The sequence below is a fragment of the Hypomesus transpacificus genome, chromosome 10 (genome assembly GCF_021917145.1).
Source record: "Hypomesus transpacificus isolate Combined female chromosome 10, fHypTra1, whole genome shotgun sequence".
In the NCBI taxonomy this organism is placed as follows: domain Eukaryota; kingdom Metazoa; phylum Chordata; class Actinopteri; order Osmeriformes; family Osmeridae; genus Hypomesus; species Hypomesus transpacificus.
This window is the reverse complement of record NC_061069.1, coordinates 13,677,015-13,697,039: the sequence shown is the minus strand read 5'-3', so window position 1 is coordinate 13,697,039 and position 20,025 is coordinate 13,677,015. Positions and strand designations below refer to the sequence as shown.

Genomic DNA, 20,025 nt, shown 5'->3' with positions numbered 1-20,025 from the left:
CATCTGTGGACCAGATTATTTGATTGGAATGCTGCATGTCCTAAGACAAACCTCTACATCTCTCTCACAAACACACACAGCGTCGCCCCCCCCCCCCCACACACACACACACACACACACGCACACAGAGGACAAGAAGACCCAACCAAGTTAAAGTCATAAAACTATATTTATAAATAAAAAGACATTGATAAAAGTAGTGTGAAAGATAAGAAAGGTTTCCCCCCACGATACATCATCATACAACAGAGGCTTTCTGGCTGAATACAATTGAGTCTTGAAACTGAATGCTCGTGTTTTAGTGTTAATAAAAATGCAAGTATTGGTGACCCACTAGCTCTAAAACAAAAGCAGGCAGAATAAAGATGGCTGCCAGGCTATCCTCTCAGTCGATCTACACAAATGTCTTCTCAGTTTTTTTTTATCAAGTCAAACATTTAAAAGTCTGTAGAAAGGTAAAGGCTAACAGAAATGCTTTCTCATACTTTTTTAGGGGGTGGAGGGCATAGTCTGTAGTTAGAGGTAACAATGAGGAGAGGAGGGAGGGGGAGAAGATTGGGGGAGGGTGAAGGGAGGAGAGGACTGGGAGGAGGGGAGGAGGGAGAGGTTTCTTCCCCATGTGTCTGTGCAAGGTTGGGGGAAGGCAGACCGCTGTAGAGAGACATGGAGTGGAAATTGAAAAGCAGAACATGAACGATAAAGCATCCTGCAGTAAAGGCTGAATCACCCTCATCTCCCTTCCTGTGCACATACAAACATGTCCCCCTCCTTAGCAGGAAACGCAGGAAGGCGCTTTGGTTCCCCCTGGGGGCTTCTTCACTGAAGAAAGTATGGCCGCTAGACCCAGCCGTGTCTCCATGGAGACGCTCTAACAGGAAATGGTGTGGACCTCATCCAAGGCCGTAGTCCTGGTGGTTACCTCGGCCCTGGAAGGCGCCCGTGTCCCTGTATGCCCACCAGCCTCACAGCCAACAGGTCCACACACAGGAGACAAGGATGACGAGCCGGGATGGAGCGAGGAGTGATTTCTAGAAGCCTCCGTCCTTCTCAGCGCTAAACAATAACAAACACAGACCCGTCATATGACCCCTGTCACATGACGTCCACGAAGAACTCCCCAGGGTTACCCACGGCCATGCGCAGGGATTGGCGCGAGCCGGAGAGTTCCGGGGGCGTGGAGGCCATCTCACGGCCAGGGGGGGCCCCAGGGGGGGCGGAGGCCAGGGGCCCCAGGTGGGGGGGCAGGCCGGGGGGCCCGTACACCAGGCCCCCATGAGGGTGGCCGCTGCGGTGGCTGTAGGAACTGCGGACGCTGCGCTCGCTGGCCGCACGCTGGCTCCTCACCTCTGATTCGCTGCCACTGCCACCTGACTTGGAGCCCCCAGCTCCGCCCCTTCCTTCTGTCTTACTGCAGTTGGAGCCACTGCTTTCTGTCAGGGGGAGGAGGGAGAGAGGGAGGTCAGTTTCTTGATGTACAGGTGTACCAGGTCCCTGGAAGTTAACCCTAACTTGAACCCCAACCACAACCCTGCCCCCAGACTCACCCTCACTGTGCTGGCTGCCGGCGCTGCCCTGGCCACGCCCCCCAGCAGGGTAGCCTAGGTCCTGGGGGGGGCTGTAGGGGTGGGGGGCAGGGAACTGGTAGGGCAGGGCCAGGGGCCAGGGGGCCGCCCCGGGGTGGGGCAGGGGGGGCAGGGTATCCTGGTCAGACACCCCCCCACTGGAGCCGTCGTGGTCGTGGAGAGAGAGGTGTGTCATGTCTGGGGAGCAGAGAGGAAGGTCAGCACAGCCTCACCTGGGACTCCACCATCCTGGTGTCCTGCACTGCTAAGTGTTCTACAGTTCCAGAACCTTCCCTTCAGAACTCCCCAGTTCTAGAACCTAAGCTTGGAGCGTGTAGCATGTGTAGCATGTAGCGTGTGTAGCATGTAGCGTGTGGAGCATGTAAGCCTGTAGCGTGTGGAGCGTGTAGCGTGTGGAGCGTGTAGCGTGTGGAGCATGTAGCGTGTGGAGCATGTAGCGTGTGGAGCCTGTAGCGTGTGGAGACTGTAGCGTGTGGAGCCTGTAGCGTGTGGAGCCTGTAGCGTGTGGAGCATGTAGCGTGTGGAGCCTGTAGCGTGTGGAGCCTGTAGCGTGTGGAGGATGTAGCGTGTGGAGGATGTAGCGTGTGGAGCATGTAGCGTGTGGAGCCTGTAGCGTGTGGAGCCTGTAGCATGTGGAGGATGTAGCGTGTGGAGGATGTAGCGTGTGGAGCCTGTAGCGTGTGGAGCCTGTAGCGTGTGGAGCATATAGCGTGTGGAGCATATAGCGTGTGGAGCAGCAGATCAGGGTTGGTCCTTACTGCCACACAGGTCTCCGAACACGTAGTAGCACTGCTCTGAGAAGGTGATCTTGTTGACGGTGTGGCGGATGAAGCCAGCCTTCAGCAGGTTGCTAGCATACTTCCTGGCCTCGCGCCGGTCAGAGAAGCCCTCCACATGGTGGAACAGCCAGTCCACCACGTCTGAGCCTGCACACACACATGATGTTATCCCTGACCATCCAAGTGCCAACTGAGGGAATGTGAGAAAAACAGGAAGTGATGCGCACCTATGAAGGCGTTGGCGATGGTGATCTTCAGCCACATCCTGTCTCTCACCTCCAGCCCAGACTCAGGGGACGCCATCGCCTTGGCAACCGTTGCCATGTCGCTGTGGATCGACAGGTGGAAGTCGTCAAATCCTGACAGGGTGAGAGGAGCAGGAGGAGGAGTCAGAACTGGTCAGACAAGATGAAAGACAAGCATCTGGAACCATGATCACATGATGCAGCTGTGACAGGTCAGGGGTGGAGGTGACGGAGTGACTCACGCTCGGTCTCGGGGAGGGAGCTGCTGACGGAGGAGGAGGTGGAGGTGACGGTGCTCATAGAGGGGCTGAGGCCGTAGGAGGGGAACACCCCCGTCATGGCGGCTGTGTGGGACACCCAGGCTGCAGGGTCGATGGGCCGGATCGGCTCACCTGGAGGAGGACGGGGGACAGGGTTACAACAGAGCGTGGGTGTGTGTGTGTGAGAGTGTGTGTGTATGAGAGTACGTGTATGTGTGTATGTGAGTGTGTGTACGTGTATGAGGGTGTGTGTGTAATACTCACTCCTGGGCAAGGCAAAGCAGCTTCGAGGGTTGGGGTCCCAGCACTTAGCTACGGTCAGAGTAATGGGCCTGTGGAACACACACACACTCTTAACACAGAGAACAGACTAAAAACATAGATCTGGAGTGTCTGTCTGGGTATAGTTGTTAGTGTAATGCTGTGTGTGTAAAAGAGGGAGAGAGAGAGAGCGTGTGTGTGTCACCCTGGTTTGTGGACGATGTCTCTCAGCACTCTGACAGCATCATCGTTGCTCATGTTCTCAAAGTTGATGTCGTTCACCTGAGAACAACAGCGTGTTTAGAGCTCTCTCACTCCCACTCACCCCCCCCCACCCCCCCTCAGGTGGGTCTCACCTGCAGCAGCATGTCTCCAGGCTCGATGCGTCCGTCTGCTGCCACCGCCCCGCCCTTCATGATGGAGCCGATGTAGATGCCCCCGTCTCCCCGCTCGTTGCTCTGGCCCACGATGCTGATGCCCAGGAAGTTGTACTTCTCTGGCAGCAGGAAACAGGAAGTGCATTACACACATGCTGCTGTGTTGTTCTACATTTAAAACTAGGTGTTAAGATTTTGATCATAACAGGTATGGATTTCAGACAGACAGACAGGCAGGCAGACAGGCAGACAGAGACAGACAGACAGAGTCAGGCAGTCAAGTCTTACCCATGTTGAGGGTGACGGTGATTATGTTGAGGGACATGGTGGAATCTGTGATGCTGCTGAACGACGAGGACTGAGGAGAAACAACCACACTGGAACACCAAGCACCTGAGGGTGTGTGTGGAAGACTGTGTGTGGAAGACTGTGTGTGTGGAAATGTGTGTGTGTGGATGTGTGTGTGTGTGTGTGCAAGACTGAGGGTGTGTGTGCCTCACCCTCTCCATGTTGGATGTTTTAGGTTTCCGTCGTCGACGGCGATGGCGTCTCATGAGGCGAGAGGAGCTCTGCTCAGTGGAGCTGCTGAACCTGGGGGTCAGAGGTCACAGTTACTGAACCTGAGGGTCAGAGGTCATGAACTTCAGTGGCGTTCATAAAGAGGATGTGACCAGCCTGTGTTAGGGGTCATATAAAGGTCATGTGGAGGTGGTATAAAGATGGTGTGAGGGTCATACCGGCTGGTGGCGTCGTCGTCCTCAGAGTCGAAGCAGCTGGTGGAGTCCAGCTCGCTGCTCATGAAGGACGAGCAGCTGTCAAAGCTGCCCAGCTCCAGGCCTCGCACGCCACGAGGGAACCCATTCATCCTCTCACCTGCAGGGGGAGGGAGACAGAGGAGACAAAGGAGAGGGGGAGGGAGGAGAGGGGGAGGGAGACAGAGGAGAGGGGGAGGGAGACAGAGGAGAGGGGGAGGGAGACAGGAACGGGGGGGAGACAGAGGAGAGGGAGACAGAGGAGAGGGGGAGGGAGACAGGAACGGGGGGGAGACAGAGGAGAGGGAGACAGAGGAGAGGGGGAGGGAGACAGAGGAGAGGGGGAGGGAGACAGGAACGGGGGGGAGACAGAGGAGAGGGAGACAGAGGAGAGGGGGAGGGAGACAGAGGAGAGGGGGAGGGAGACAGAGGAGAGGGGGAGGGAGACAGAGGAGAGGTTTAGAGAGGTGTAGGCAGTGTGTGTTGAGGTGGAGGCTGAAGAGGTGGAGGCAGTGTGTGTTGAGGTGGAGGCTGAAGAGGTGGAGGCAGTGTGTGTTGAGGTGGAGGCTGAAGAGGTGGAGGCAGTGTGTGTTGAGGTGGAGGCTGAAGAGGTGTAGGCAGTGTGTGTTGAGGTGGAGGCTGAAGAGGTGTAGGCAGTGTGTGTTGAGGTGGAGGCTGAAGAGGTGGAGGCAGTGTGTGTTGAGGTGGAGGCTGAAGAGGTGGAGGCAGTGTGTGTTGAGGTGGAGGCTGAAGAGGTGTAGGCAGTGTGTGTTGAGGTGGAGGCTGAAGAGGTGGAGGCAGTGTGTGTTAAGGTGGAGGCTGAAGAGGTGGAGGCAGTGTGTGTTGAGGTGGAGGCTGAAGAGGTGGAGGCAGTGTGTGTTGAGGTGGAGGCTGAAGAGGTGGAGGCAGTGTGTGTTGAGGTGGAGGCTGAAGAGGTGGAGGCAGTGTGTGTTGAGGTGGAGGCTGAAGAGAGGTCAGACCGTGCTGGCTGCTGTGTTTGCGTCGGGGCCTCTCCCTCCTCTGAGACATTAGGGAGCTGCTCTCCATGTTGCTGTCCAGGGAGTCCTGACCCACGGCTGCCTTCCCACTGGAACACCGAGAGGGGGGAGGAGGAGGGAGAGAGGGGGGAGGAGAGAGGGCGGTGAGGAGGAGGGAGGAGGAGAGAGAGAGAGGGGGGAGGAGAGAGAGGGGAGGAGGAGAGAGAGAGAGAGAGAGAGAGAGAGAGAGAGAGAGAGAGAGAGAGAGAGAGAGAGAGAGAGAGAGGAGAGAGAGAGAGAGAGAGAGAGGGGGGGGGAGGAGGAGGGAGAGAGGGGGGAGGAGAGAGGGGGGAGGAGGAGGGAGAGAGGGGGGTGAGGAGGAGGGAGGAGAGAGAGAGAGGGGGGGAGGAGAGAGAGGGGAGGAGGAGGGATGGAGAGAGGAGGGGAGTTGGGGGAGAGAGGGGGGAGGAGGAGGGAGAGAGGGGGGAGGAGAGAGGGGGGTGAGGAGGAGGGATGGACAGAGGAGGGGAGTTGGGGAGAGAGAGAGAAGCTGGTGTGAGGTGTTGTTCATCAGCTGTATACACATGTAGTTAAAGAGAGCTGAGGGACACACAGACACACAGCAGGGGATACTGACTGGTAGGAAGGCGGTCTGGAGTCCCCGATGCCCCCCGTCCTCTCCAGGGGCGGGGCTGCCTCTGATAGACTGTCAGCCACGGAGCCTCCGTCTGAGTGGGCGCCGTCCCCCGACACCAGCTGTCAATCAAACATACAACCAATCACACAATTATCAAATACAGTTACCATCTACATAATTATCAATGAGCCTGTCACAAAGAGCTGAATTATCAAGAGGTACACTGACACTCACTATATACACACACACAGTGAGCAATGGACAATAAAGATATTGATGGAGTACACTGTCTCTGACACCATGCCGTCACCGTCCACCCCCCCCGTCCTCTCTAAGATCTTCTCATCAGGTGCCACGCAGAGAAAGTGTGAGTGACAACCCTGTGATCGAAGTTTCTGACAAACCAATCTGAATACGGAAGGAGGGAGGGAATGAGGGAGGGAGGGTGGGTGGGTGGGTGGGTTTGGGTTAGACACTAGCATTATTGCTCTGGGCATGTGAGTGTCTGTGTGTGTGTGTGTGTGTGTGTTAACATCAGTGTGTGATAATGCTATTAGGAAGCAGATGCCTCCTTGTCTGAGACAAGATCCGACAGATGGTGAGCTCTGCAGTACCCCAGGACACACACACACACACACACACACACACACACACACACACACACACACACTGTAGTACCCCTACATTGTACTGTAGTAGGAATCTCTCTCTCGTGTCACACACACATCCCTAATGAACAGCCACATGGAGCAAACACACAAACTAAACAACCCTAAACTTAGCAAACAATCAATTAAACTATCAGACAGTCTTCCTCCTCCTGGCACAAATACATGAGTATAGGTACCCACGTGTGTGTGTGTGTGTGTGTGTGTGTGTGTTTTGTGTGTGAGTGTGTTCTTGGCTCACCCATGACACAACACGTCCATTAAAGCAGGGTAGTTTGGCATTGTCATCTGATATTTCTTCTTTCACTACCCTGAAAGAGAGAGAGAGATGAATAGAGGGGGTGAGACGTGTCTTCTGACTCGTGTTCACCAGCATAGTGACAGGGTGAGTGGGAGATATAAACCCTCTCTCTCACACTCACACCCACCCCACTACAAAACCTCACACCCATCACTTCACAACCTCACACACACTCACACACACTCCCTTACACTGAAATCTAGCATGGCTGGAAGAAGTGGTGCAGATGGTACACTGATGGTACAGTGCCTGCTTGATAAAGACCCAACAATGTCTGCCTTTAGCAGGCTAGGTGATTAAGCACAGTCCAACCTCTCCTGCCAAACAGGCTCCCCCCCCCCCCCCCCTCTCTCTCTCTCTCTCTCTCTCTCTCTCAGCCAGCAGAGAGGAGTGAGTGATCGGCCCTCTACGCCAAGATATCGCCGTCTTGTCAGCAGCAAAGTTTCAGCGGAGGCGCCCCACCCATGACCCACCACACACACACACACACACACCGCAAACACTCACTGTGTCTATTTAGTCCACATGTAGCGAGTCGATGCTAATAGGTCTGAATATGAGACCACGGGACACTTAAGGAAACAGGCCAAGTTCCGTATAAACTCCTGAGAACACAAAGGCACGGGCTCGTAAAGCTGCCACCGTGATAGACAGAGCATTCCTCCGAGTTGGCCTGCATTCCTCCCGGCTCCGCTCCGCTCCAGGGCTCGCTGGCTAACAGCTCCTGTAGCAGCGGGGGCTCTCGGAGTGGCCCACTTCAACACCTGACGCTCGCAAGCAGCCGATGATACTATTCTGGTCAGATGGTCTAGCTACTGCACCATAAATTCCGTAATTCTAAATAATTATCAGTCTATAACCAACCAAACATAATGCTCATGAAATTGTTTTCTGCTGTCCCGCTGATTAGTAAAACATTCTTTAAAGATACGAGGAGCCTTCTTTGAGCTAATCTTAGCCAGTTACGCAGTGGCAGTGTAAACAAACGTGTCAGTAATAAGACCGATGGCGCTAGCAGCAGCGGGCTAGCCTAGCTCGCCAGCGTAGCACAATCTGGACAAAGGAATATGCTGTCTATTCACAAATAATAGTTCACGTAGTAACTTATTTTCCATCATGAAATGTTGTCGAGGTAATGTCAGACAGCTAGCAGAAGATATTACGAAGAAATCGTTTACCCAAAGTCGTCATCCATCGATTTGAAGAAAAACTTGTAGTTTGGTTTCTTGAGGACATTTTTGAAGTCAGCTAGAGTGACGCGGTCTGCAGGCACGGATAGTTTCACAAGGTATGGCGTTTCCTGATCGTCAAGGTGGTAGATAATCTTTGTCTCCCCCATCGTGGGCTTGTGCTGGGGCAAGGGAGACAGGGGGGCATCAAGCCGCAACCGGGCAGCCTCCCTTTCGGGTCCCGGTTCCCCGTTGTGCTGCTGAGTCGTCCGGCTCTAGAAGCTGGCGAGCAAAATAGCTAGCTAGCTGTATGGCTAACAAGGCTAGCTCGACAGTCTAGTGCTACGGCTGCTCAAAAGCAGCTTCGCTTTTTACTCCAGTTTAGATTTAGACTACCGATGGTCGAACCTGCACGTTTATGCCTTAAACTGAAAGGCACTGATAACGTGTTTTAATTGTCTCACTGTGCTTTAAATCTCGAAAAAAGCAGAATTTAGACACTGTCGGTGTCCGCTCTGGCAGCAGCTCCCAGCGACTTTTGTTGAACACACGAAGCTCCCTGTCTTCAGAACCCGATGTCATCAGACAGTAGTTTGCCCCCTAGCGCAGTGGAGGTAGCGTAGAAACCACCTGATAATGAGATGAAGTTCACAAAAACAAAAATAGGCCTATTAACAGTTCAAACATACGTTCGTTGTACCTCCACGCCTAAGCTTGGTCTTGATTCTGCTGAACCTGTGCAGTATTTTTGATTATTTAGTGATCCCAGCTCTTTTTTTCTCAGAGTGTAAACACTGCCCATCCGCGCCATGGCAGCTGGCTTTTCGGTGGTGTAGCGGTGTTTAGAGAGGTCGTTTTTGTGTACACAAGTCAGAGGGACGATGTTTCGATCCCCTGCAAGACAGCACCACCCTACACTTCATACTGAACTACACCACCCTGTACTTCATACTAAACTACACCAGTCACCAGGGCCGGACTTACCATTGTTAGCTACCATTGTGGGCTTGACTGGGCTACAGTCCTGCAGGGGCCCCCATGCTGTAGGGCCCCCCGTGCTGTAGGGCCCCCCGTGCTGTAGGGCCCCCCATGCCGTAGGGCCCCCCGTGCTGTAGGGGCCCCCCATGCTGTAGAGCCCCCCGTGCTGCAGGGCCCCCCGTGCTGTAGGGCCCCCCGTGCTGCAGGGCCCCCCGTGCTGTAGGGCCCCCCGTGCTGTAGGGGCCCCCGTCCTGTAGGGCCCCCCGTGCTGTAGGGGCCCCCGTCCTGTAGGGCCCCCCATGCTGTAGGGGCCCCCGTCCTGTAGGGCCCCCCGTGCTGTAGGGGCCCCCGTCCTGTAGGGGGCCCCCGTCCTGTAGGGGGCCCCCGTCCGTTTACGTGCAGAGGACTGAGCTTTTAGCCAGAAAGCTAAGTTATGCTAGCAAGATTCATAGACAAGAACATTGTGTACGGTTGACAAACAGTAAATATAATTTGACAATATGTTTGACAAGAAGACTAGCTAGCTAACAAGCCATGTCATTGTCCCCAAATCAATATCAAGATTTTCACGAACAAGGTATCAGCCATATACTAGTACTAGGCTACAGTACGGCGCAGCGTGTTGAATAGCAAATGGATGTGATATGATCGCATCAAAGTTGAGTTGACACATTCTCCAAACACTAATTATAATTTGACAGTATGTATCAAGTAGTAGTATCAAGACTAGCCAGCTATCTAGCCATGTCATTGTCCCTCAATAATTTAGAACGGTTAACAGTTTTGCTGGAACTACTTGGCTGATCGGCTGCAGGGGTGGACAGTATTCACCCAGACTATTTAAAATGTTTAATCTGAATTATACCATACTTCAGCCATTAACATAAATTATGTTATTTTGCTTAGTTGTTTGTTCAGAATCGTGATCTCAATTTTATTCTTAAATTATCCACAATCGTGCAGCTCTAAATACATATAGCTTGTGTGTATCATTTTGTTATATTCAAAATCATGTAGGCCTATAGATGATAGGGCCCGAAAATTGATCCAAGCCCAGGGGCTCCTACCGGGCGGTCACCATACACCCTGCACACATACTGAACTATAAAACATTTACATTTAGTCATATAGCAGACGCTCTTATCGAGAGCGACTTACAGGGACATTCCCCCAAGGAAAGTAGGTTGAAGTGTCTTGCCCAAGGACACAATGTAATTGGCCAGTAATCGAACTGGCAACCTACTGATTAATAGCGCGATTCCCTAACCGCTCAGCCATCTAACAACCAGAACACCACAAATAAACATAACCAAACTCGCGACAAGTCTCAAACACAATTATGAATTTTTATTTGACATATCAGATGAAAGGTTATCTGAACACATGGAAATAAAATATATATAACAGAATGCACAAGCTGTTAGTGAAGACCAGGTCCTGAATAAAGTACAAAAATATGCAAGAGTCAGCAGAATCAGAGTCAGCAGCAGAAAACTTAGCACTGTTTCCTCTTCAGGAAATCATCATCATCATCATCATCATCATCATCCACCGTAGGACAGGAAACACTGGAAAACAAATACAAAAAAGGGAGGAGGGGATTGGTCTCTTTAAATAGAATGGAAAAGCCTGATTGGGTGGGGGTCATCAGTCGTCGAGGAAGTCTTCGTCCAGGTTGACATCTGTGGTGTCAATGTCCCCCAGATCCATGTTGTCCAGGTCATCCTCCAAGTCCTCCTGCTCCTCCAGAACCTGGGGAGGGGGGGGGAGGGGGGAAGGAGAGGGGAGGGGAGGGGGGGGAAGGAGAGAGGAGGGGAGGGGGGAGGAGAGAGGAGAGGAGGGGGGGGGAGGGGGGGGAAGGAGAGAGGAGGGGAGGGGGGAGGGGGAGGAGAGAGGAGGGGAGGGGGGAGGGGGAGGAGAGAGGAGGGGAGGGGGGGGGAGGGGGAGGAGAGAGGAGGGGGGGGGGGGGGGGAGGAGAGAGGAGGTGAGGGGGGGGGGAGGGGGGGGGGGGAGGGGGAGGGGGGGAAGGAGAGAGGAGGGGAGGGGGGGGGGGGAGGAGAGAGGAGAGGGAGGGGGAGGAGAAGAGAGGAGAGGGAGGGGAGGGGGAGGGGGGAAGGAGAGAGGAGAGGGAGGGGGGGAGAAGAGGAGAAGAGAGGAGAGGGAGGGGGAGAAGAGGGAGGGGGAGGAGAGGGAGAAGAGAGGAGAAGAGAGGAGAGGGAGAAGAGAGGAGAAGAGAGGAGAAGAGAGGAGAGGGAGGGTGAGGAGAGGGAGGGGGGGGGGGAGGGGGGAAGGAGAGAGGAGGGGGAGGAGAGGGAGGGTGAGGAGAGGGAGAAGAGAGGAGAGGGAGGGTGAGGAGAGGGAGGGGGGGGGGGGGGGGGGAAGGAGAGAGGAGGGGGAGGAGAGAGGAGAGGGAGGGTGAGGAGAGGGAGAAGAGAGGAGAGGGAGAAGAGAGGAGAAGAGAGGAGAGGGAGGGGGAGGAGAGGGAGGGGGTGGGGGGAGAGAAGAGGGAGGGGATATAGTAAGTACAGTAAAAAGCCAAGGATTAAAAGTGCAATTTATTTACCTATGAAGCTATGTTAGCCTGCCTTTAAAGCTATACTATATCATACTGTATACCGATAACATACACCTATAGCATACTGTAAAAGGGCTTAACCTTTAGATGAGTGAGTTCTAAATATTACCGACGCTTCCACCAGAGTGAGTTATATTTTCAAAACGAAAGCTAGCTAGCTTTAGTTAGCTTCCGTTACCTAACAACCTGGCATAATACTTGTAGCAATGCTACTACCTGCTAGTGTTACTTGTTAGCCTCCTAATTGTAAATTTTGAAGCCATACTATAGCGTTTGTCATATAGTTTTTGTCTATCGGAAAATAGTCGGTAGGAATGTTCAGAATCACACGTGTGACGGTACTCTGTTGGGCCCGCTTTCAAACAATCACAGATGTGACGCTACTAATTAATGGGTTAAAAAGGGCTTAAAAAGGCTATACAAATACATTTGATTTGATTGTACTGCTACCTATAAACCTAAATCATCCACCTCTACACCTGGTCATGGAGGGAGGGGGGGGGGGGTCACCTTGTCCTTCTGTGTGTCTGATGTGCCAGGGCTCTCTTCTTCCTCCTCTTCTTCCTCCTCCTCCTCCTCCTCCTCCTCTTCCTCCTTCTTTTGGGTGGGGGCAGGGTCACAGGGAGGAGTTACAGCAGCCACCGTAGTCGCCACGGGAGCAGTCACCATCGACAACATGGACGCCATCATTCCAGCAGCCAGGCTGGGCTCCTCACTGGTCTCCTCCTGTGGGGGGGGGGGAGAGTTAAACTAAAAAAGCTAAGAAGTTCTTTTAGCCGCCACCTGTGTGTGTGTGTGAGGACAGACTGACCAGTGGTGGGGGGGTGGGCAGGATTCCTGTGGGTTCATAACCCTTTGCCTCCTCCAGGATATTCCTGTCTTCATTAGGCTGCCAAGGAAGAAAACACAGGGGAGTCAGGGTGGGGGTCAAGGTGGGGGTCAGAGGTCAGGGTGGTGGTCAGGGAAAGAGGAAATAGAGAGAAGGGAGGGAAGAAAGTTTGCACAGGAGTGAAACAGCTACATTACCAATCCCCCCTCCCTCCCCCCCCGCCTCTCCCCCCTCCCTCACCGTGACCAGGGGGTAGTCTGTAGCTGGCCGGGGTTGCCCCAGGCAGGTCTCCCTGAGGAAGCTCTCGGCCAGGAAGGCCTCTCGCAGGCCGGGGAACAAGTTCTCATACTCGGTGGGGTCGGCCAGGGACTCTGCTGCCCGCTGGTTGACCTTACCCAGCCCCTCCCTCCACAGCTGCACCACACGGGACACCTGGCTGGGCAGGTAGGTGCGCGCCAGGAAAGCCGCCTCCGGCAGACGGTTGGTGGAGATCAGGAGCTCCAGACAGTCGTCCAGTCTAGGCAGATTAGGGTTAGGATTCTAGGTAGGATTTTATTGTCATTAATTGAAACTACGAAAAACGTTTTAAAAAAACGTTGTTTGTGTGCACAAATATTTTTTTTATATTTAACAAAAGAAAAATGAAAAAAGATTTGAAAGAATGAAAAAAAATATTCTCAGTACTGCAGATCTAACAGTCTGGTCTCAAGTATTTCTTTCACAAATATTTTTTCGAGTCTGCAGTAGTGAGAGGCTGCAGGACTGAGAGGCTGCAGTAGTGAGAGGCTGCAGTAGTGAGAGCCTGCAGTATTGAGAGGCTGCAGAAGAGGGAGAAAATATTTTCCCAAAAAAATGTTTTGGGAAAAAGGATTTGCAAAAAACTTTTGAAAGGCTGAAAAAATATTTTTATAAAAACAAATATATATATATAAATATATATACAAATATATATATATTGTGAAATATACCGTCTGTGCTTCAGAATTCTACCGTGATATACATTTAGGGCACACCACCCAGCCCTAGTGTAGACAGCTAGGAGGTGTAGAGAGGTAGGAGGTGTAGAGAGTGAACAGATCCAGGAGACAAAGACGTTTGGGGTACTTCCTGTACTCACTTGCCCTGCAGGAAGTAGGTCATGAAGGCCACGTTGTTCTTCCCATCCCTGCGGGCGCCCTGGGCCAGCTTGTTCACCATGGCAGCGTTCCCTGAGGCTGTGGCCAGCAGTAGCAGCCCTCCGTAGTCCTGCGCCTGGTGCAGACACTCCTGAGCCAGGCTGAACTGACTCCTGCTGATCGCCAGCTCTGCCAACTGCTTCCACTTCTGCTCTGCCTGGAACACACACACACACAGGTATGTCATTGCCAGTTGGTATGATGTGTATGTATCTGAGAGTGTGCGTATGAGTATGTGTGTCTCACCTCTGCCTCCACAGCTAGCTGATATGCGATCTTCAGATCCCCCAGCTGGAGCGCCAGTTCAAACCTGTGCTCAGGGTCTGTAGAAACAGCCAGGGCCTGCTGTCTGAAGCCCTGCACACACACACACACACACACACATTAATAAGCCACACACGCACACATCAGTAACACACACAAACACACACACACACACACACAGTCACAACAGGCCAACAGTGCTCAACAGGAAGAATCCCCTGACCTTAACAGGAAGTGGAGGGCTGTAATACCTGTTTCTCCAGGAAGTGGGCCACCCTGGTCCTCTGCTCCTTGGGGATGGTGGGCAGCACCCTGTCGGCCATGCTGAAGTCTCTCCTCATGACCGCCGTCTGGTACTCCAGCACCGACACCAGCAGGGAGAAGCTCACCATGCTCAGCTCCTTGTCCCCCAGGTACAGACGGTCGTCCTTAGGGATGTACCCCAGCAGGTACATGGTCCTGGGACACACACAGAACTTCAGAGGGGGGTGGAGGTGTGTTATGTAGGTGTGTGTGCAGGTGTGTGTGTTCAGGTAGATGTGGGTATATGTGCAGGTGTGTGTGTGTGTGTGTGTGTGTAGGTGTGTGTCTCTCTCTACCTGTCCAGGTGTGCTATGGTGACGATCTCTCCTCCTACAAAGTAGTTGAGTCTGTTGACAGAGCTGGTGTAGATGAAACAGTCTCCTACCCAGATCCCTGTCTTCACCACCTCCTGGATCTCCCCTTGGACCTGCACACACACAGTTTACACGTACATCTACTCAAAACTAACATTCCCACACACCCCTCCCCCCTCTCCTCCCCTCTCCTCCCTCCTCACCTCGAAGGCATCCTCTATACCGTCCTCTGTGACCCCCTGGTTGGTCTCCTGGCAGGAGGCCACCTTCTCGGACATGTAGCGCAGGATGAAGAAGGAGTCCTCGGTAGCGATGCACACCAGCTCCCCCGAGTCTGACCAGAAGATCTGGAGAGAAACACCAGGAGCAGTTACATCCGACTCTCTGTCTGCCTGTCTCCCTTCTCTCCCTCCTCACCCCTGCCTCAGCATTCCTCCCCCCCTCCCTCCCCCCCCTCTCACATGTTTGGGCTGGATCTCGATGCGTCTGATGAGCTCAGTGTTCTCCCAGTCGTAGAAGGCCAGTCCGTTCACCGACCGGACACCCAGCAGGAACCCTCCGTAGATCCCTGCTCACACACACACACCCATAGTAAACACACACACACACACCCATAGTAAACACACACACACACACACACCCATAGTAAACACACACACACACACACACCCATAGTAAACACACACACACACACCCATAGTAAACACACACACACGTTATTGTTTGTAAACATGCTAGTGTATGATCTCTCTGTAATGACAGTTACCTTCTGCTCCGAAGTCAGGCTTGAAGGACTTCTTCTCCTTGAAGTTCTTAAATAGCTTCACCACACTACTGCTCTCCCTGATGGCATACCTGCACACACATTAACACACACACATTAACACACACACATTAACACACACACATTAACACACACACATTAACACACACACATTAACACCCACTACAGGATCATAGAAGAGGCTTGTCTGTGCATCCTTGTGTCTAGGTGTGTGTGTGTGTGTGTGAGAGGGCGTACTCTGAAGAGTCGTGTGCCCAGACAAACTCCTGTGCTGATCCGAAGCTCTTGTTCCTCAGGGCCATGGCCGTGTAGATGATGTACTCCCCGTCTCCACACACCACCACAAACCTGGCAACACATCCAAATGTTACACACAAACCTGGCAACACACAAATGTTACACACAAACCTGGCAACACACAAAAATGTTACACACAAACCTGTAGGGCTGTCCCCACTTAGTCGACTAGTCGATTTTCTGGTCGATATGCTCTTGGTCGACTAAGATTTTTTTAGTTGAGCTGCCATATAGCAGTGTGAGATCTGATTCCCGCTTGTGTCATCATTGCTGAATTAACTAAATGATCAACAGAAATTGTAGATTATATTATTTAAGACAAATGAAGTAACTCAAAAAATATATAATTTAAAAGAAAAGGTGTTACTGTTTTCCCTTTCGTTAATCTGCGCTTTGTTTTGGTATTTTGCACACGGCACAAGCACAATTGGCTGCAGAACTACAAACTCTGCCATAGCCTACTTTGTCTGTGTTATTAGTCAAAATGGCAAAATAATCTGGATTTACAATTACAAAGGGCCGGGTAACTCGAAAAACGTTGAATGCAAACTCTGCCAACAACGGTTTATTTTTCATAGTTCGACGTAGAATATGATGTAGCCTTCCACCTGAAAAACTTAAGTTGGCCTAGCCCTACTTCGCTCATGCTAACGCGCTGGGTGGAAAAATGAATATGCCTATTATAAGAATCACATCCAAATCGAATGACATTATCTTCTCCGGCCAAGACCACAAAATCTTTCTCTGTTGCACTGCTATTAGCGGCTGAATCTGCAATGTCCAGCAGCCATCGAGTCAGAGTGCAAAAATGTTTGTATTTTTTTTTTTTTTTTAAGCGTTTCAAAGTTTGATTAGTCGATTTTCAGGCGTTTTAGTCAAATCTTGATCGACCAAAGAAAATCTTAGTCGGGGAGAGCCCTACAAACCTGGCAACCCACAAGGCTGAGATAGAGACTGAGAGAGAGTCTGACCTGCCGTTGGGGTTGTGCTGGATGGTCTGGGGGTAGATCTCACAGCTGCCCATGTCCTTGACGGCCAGGGGGAGGCGCTCTCCGTCCCGGATCTCAGCCTCTCCCAGGGCCTTCAGATTGGCCTGTTGCACCTCTGAGTGCCGCGCCCACAGGATCTTCCCACTGCAGTCCATGGACATGGCCGGCTCCTCCCGGCCCAGCTGGGGGAACACAGCCTCTACATCAACCTCAGCCAAACCACGGAGCTAACCACGGGACTAACCACGGGGCTAACCACGGAGCTAACCACGGAGCTAACCACGGGGCTAACCACGGAGCTAACCACGGGGCTAACCACGGAGCTAACCACGGGGCTAACCACGGAGCTAACCACGGAGCTAACCACGGGGCTAACCACGGGGCTAACCACGGGGCTAACCACGGAGCTAACCACGGGGCTAACCACGGGGCTAACCACGGAGCTAACCACGGAGCTAACCACGGGGCTAACCACGGAGCTAACCACGGGGCTAACCACGGAGCTAACCACGGAGCTAACCACGGGGCTAACCACGGAGCTAACCCTGTCCTTCCCCGGGGGGGTACACACATACACAGTTTCTCTTTTACTCTCCCCCACCTTGACGATGATGCTGCCCTCGTCGTATCCCAGGGCAACGTTGTTGGAGCCCCGCAGGCCGCAGACACACCAGACCCGCTCCATGCCGTAGTTCAGGGTGCTCTCCAGGCGGTAGGTGCTGGAGTGCCAGATACGCACCGTACCTGAGGGGGAGAGGAGTGAGGAGGGGTGTGCACGTGGCAGGTGTGTGTGTGTGCATATACAGTATGTGTGTGTGTGTGTGTGCTCACCGTCCTCTGAGCCGGTGATGATGATTGGCAGCTCAGGATGGAAGCTGACGCAGGACACGTTTTGGGCGTGGCCCTCCAGGGTCTGAACACAAGTCTTGTTCTGCAGACACAAGAGACAGGTTAACACACACACACACAGGTTGGTTTTTCTATCCTAGTGGGGCACCTGTTTTCTTTAACCATAAACCCTTAATGTAAAGAAAGAGTTAATGTAAATGAAAGCGCCCCACAAGGTTACGTTTTCCATGTTTCATTATACTTGCATTACAGGACATTTGTCTCCACAATGGTAGTTAAACAAGACCATACACACACACTGACCTGGTAGTCCCAGATCTTGACCATGCGGTCGTCTGCTCCAGAGATCAGGTAGGGTTTGTCTCCTCCGCTGTAGTAGTCGATGCAGTTCACCCCCTTCTCATGCCCCTCCAAGGTGAAGTTAGGAGAGGACGAGCCCAGCTGCCACACCTGGAGAGAAGAGCTCCTCACATCTGGCTGGCTGTGTGTGACCTCACCTTGATGGTAGTGTGTGTGACCTCACCTTGATGGTAGTGTGTGTGACCTCACCTTGATGGTAGTGTGTGTGACCTCACCTTGATGGTAGTGTGTGTGACCTCACCTTGATGGTAGTGTGTGACCTCACCTTGATGGTAGTGTGTGTGACCTCACCTTGATGGTAGTGTGTGTGACCTCACCTTGATGGTAGTGTGTGTGACCTCACCTTGATGGTAGTGTGTGTGACCTCACCTTGATGGTAGTGTGTGTGACCTCACCTTGATGGTAGTGTGTGTGACCTCACTTTTAAGGGGTTAAGTATGTGTGAGCCTACCTTGATGGTGCGGTCCAGGGAGGCGCTGGCAAACTGGTTGTTGTCTTTGGGGTTGATGACGATCTGCATGACATAGTGTGTGTGGCCCTCGAACACCTGGCTGCAGCTCCACTTCTTCTCCCAGTCCCACAGCTTGATCAGCATGTCGTCTGGAGACACACACACAGTGGGCGGGGTTTAGGTAAGGCTGGATGGGGGGAGGTAGGGGAAGGTAAGGGGGTATATGGCCTACCACTGCTGGTGAGGATGTAGGGCTGGGTGGGGTGCACGGCGATGCAGCGGATGTAGTCAGAATGGGCCTCAAACATGTGCACACGCTCCAGGGTGTTGTAGTTGAACACCCGGATCTGCATGTCATCCTGGAACACAGCCAGAGAACAACACACTGTTACACACACACACACACACACAGCTGGAGAGAAGGTTGATCTTGACTTGATGGATGAGGACAGTGTTACTCACCGCTCCAGTGATGACCCAGTTCTTCCTTGCGACAAACTTGGAGGCCCTGACAGGGAGATCACACACCTCGAATGTCTTCACAAGAGTCTGCAGGAGGGACAGCAAAGATGGTTCATGTTTGTACAAGCCATGTCACAGATCAGCTGTTATAACCAGACCCTCAGATCAGCTCCTATAATCAACCTAAACCCTTAACTATCAATACACCCAACGATTGATTGATACACTGATAGTATTCTATTATATTCGGAATATCAAACAGATAACCTCATATTAACAAGCGTGTTTGTCTGTGTTTACTCCGTGCATACCTGTGATTCGTGGTTCCACACGCACACGCTGCCGTTGTACAGACTAGCCAGCATCCACGGCTCGGTGGGGTGAAGGTCCACACTCTTCACCCGGTCCGAGCGTGCTGTCAGCTTCCGCTTGATGTCCAGCCTGAGAGGCTATTAGTTATAAGATCCCAAGTTAATTTAAGACAGATTTTACAAATATGCATTAGAAATACACTGTAGCAAATCTATTTGGCTGTTTAACTTTCGTTGCTATGTCTGGCGTCTCAGATGTTGTCTAACCTATTGTTAGCTACTACTAGAATGATCAGATCAGATGATGCGATGGCATTCTCCGTTAGCTTCTATAGCTAGCTGGCTAACGTTGGTTAGCTACGTGTCACTTCATTAGCGTGAACAACACTGGCTGTGCTATCTAGCTAGCAAAACATCACATTTGTAGTTAACGTAACTACCATTTACTGGGCTTTACACATGTATATGCATTATAGCTAACTAGCTAAGCTGTCTCACGGGCTAACCGGTTTCACCGCTGTAAGCACAACACAACTGGCCTAGCTAGCACTAGCAAGTCTACCAGGGCCAAGTTACGGATGGTAGCTAGACTAGCTAACTTCGCTTTGCATCCAGACCCAGTTAGCAGTGTTTATATCTCAATTCATGACCAATAAATATGTAAATCATGAATTAGTCTTTGCGTGTAAATGCTAACTATGATTACCATGTTTACTCCCCGGTTTGTGTCTTTTTGGATAAATGATTGGATGGATCTTCCAGTCTGTGTCCGGGAGCTGTTCTTGTGATCTCAGAGGACGGAGCTTCGAGTGACGTGGAACTTCCTGAAACACAGTATCGCGTTGGGAGGGGAGGGGAGTGATGACGCGACGCTGCGAGGTTAGTTGGGGTCGTGCAAAGTTTTTCCCAGGCCAGCGAGAATGAAGACCTCCATACATTTTACATTTAGCATTAATTCAATAATGCTAAATGCGAGAACATATTCATGAATATGTTAAGTCTAGGATAAATTACTTTGATTTGAAAAGCACGTAAGTTGCCGTAGGTGCTTATAAATAATCAAATTATTATCTTG

General features: G+C 52.1%; 2 protein-coding genes across 2 annotated transcripts; both read right to left on the bottom strand.

Annotated features, from left to right (window-relative positions):
• Positions 1–150: 150 nt before the first annotated feature.
• On the bottom strand, positions 151–8,569 carry LOC124472988 (segment polarity protein dishevelled homolog DVL-3-like). Its single transcript, XM_047028190.1, has 15 exons — positions 8,019–8,569; positions 6,781–6,850; positions 5,872–5,990; positions 5,238–5,344; positions 4,243–4,378; positions 4,006–4,096; positions 3,794–3,863; positions 3,485–3,624; positions 3,334–3,410; positions 3,132–3,199; positions 2,850–2,999; positions 2,590–2,721; positions 2,342–2,509; positions 1,545–1,760; positions 151–1,430 (listed from the first exon to the last, which is right to left on the bottom strand). The coding sequence occupies exons 1-15, from the start codon at positions 8,177–8,179 to the stop codon at positions 1,093–1,095; spliced, it is 2,043 nt and encodes a 680-aa protein (XP_046884146.1). The 5' UTR covers positions 8,180–8,569; the 3' UTR covers positions 151–1,092.
• A 1,750-nt stretch (positions 8,570–10,319) lies between these two features.
• On the bottom strand, positions 10,320–19,764 carry copb2 (COPI coat complex subunit beta 2). Its single transcript, XM_047028155.1, has 21 exons — positions 19,657–19,764; positions 18,951–19,088; positions 18,640–18,726; positions 18,410–18,536; positions 18,178–18,326; positions 17,670–17,816; positions 17,349–17,448; positions 17,119–17,261; positions 16,500–16,699; positions 15,469–15,579; positions 15,214–15,302; positions 14,909–15,015; positions 14,651–14,794; positions 14,430–14,560; positions 14,082–14,289; positions 13,813–13,923; positions 13,509–13,723; positions 12,632–12,908; positions 12,374–12,451; positions 12,073–12,288; positions 10,320–10,739 (listed from the first exon to the last, which is right to left on the bottom strand). Exons 1-21 carry the CDS (start codon positions 19,657–19,659, stop codon positions 10,635–10,637), a joined length of 2,886 nt encoding a protein of 961 aa, XP_046884111.1. The 5' UTR covers positions 19,660–19,764; the 3' UTR covers positions 10,320–10,634.
• Positions 19,765–20,025: the final 261 nt, after the last annotated feature.

Bases quoted from the DNA above. Each gene is read 5' to 3' on its own strand.
- LOC124472988 (XM_047028190.1), bottom strand. From the start codon at position 8,179: ATGGGGGAGACAAAGATTATCTACCACCTTGACGATCAGGAAACGCCA. The intron at 3,864-4,005 runs GTGAGGCACACA...GTTTCTCCTCAG, and splicing joins AAACATCCAACATGGAGAGG to TCCTCGTCGTTCAGCAGCAT. The intron at 3,625-3,793 runs GTAAGACTTGAC...TCCTGCTGCCAG, and splicing joins CACCGTCACCCTCAACATGG to AGAAGTACAACTTCCTGGGC.
- copb2 (XM_047028155.1), bottom strand. The intron at 15,016-15,213 runs GTAACTGTCATT...GTGTGTGAGCAG, and splicing joins GCCTGACTTCGGAGCAGAAG to GGATCTACGGAGGGTTCCTG. The intron at 14,290-14,429 runs GTAGAGAGAGAC...TGTGTGTCCCAG, and splicing joins ACCATAGCACACCTGGACAG to GACCATGTACCTGCTGGGGT.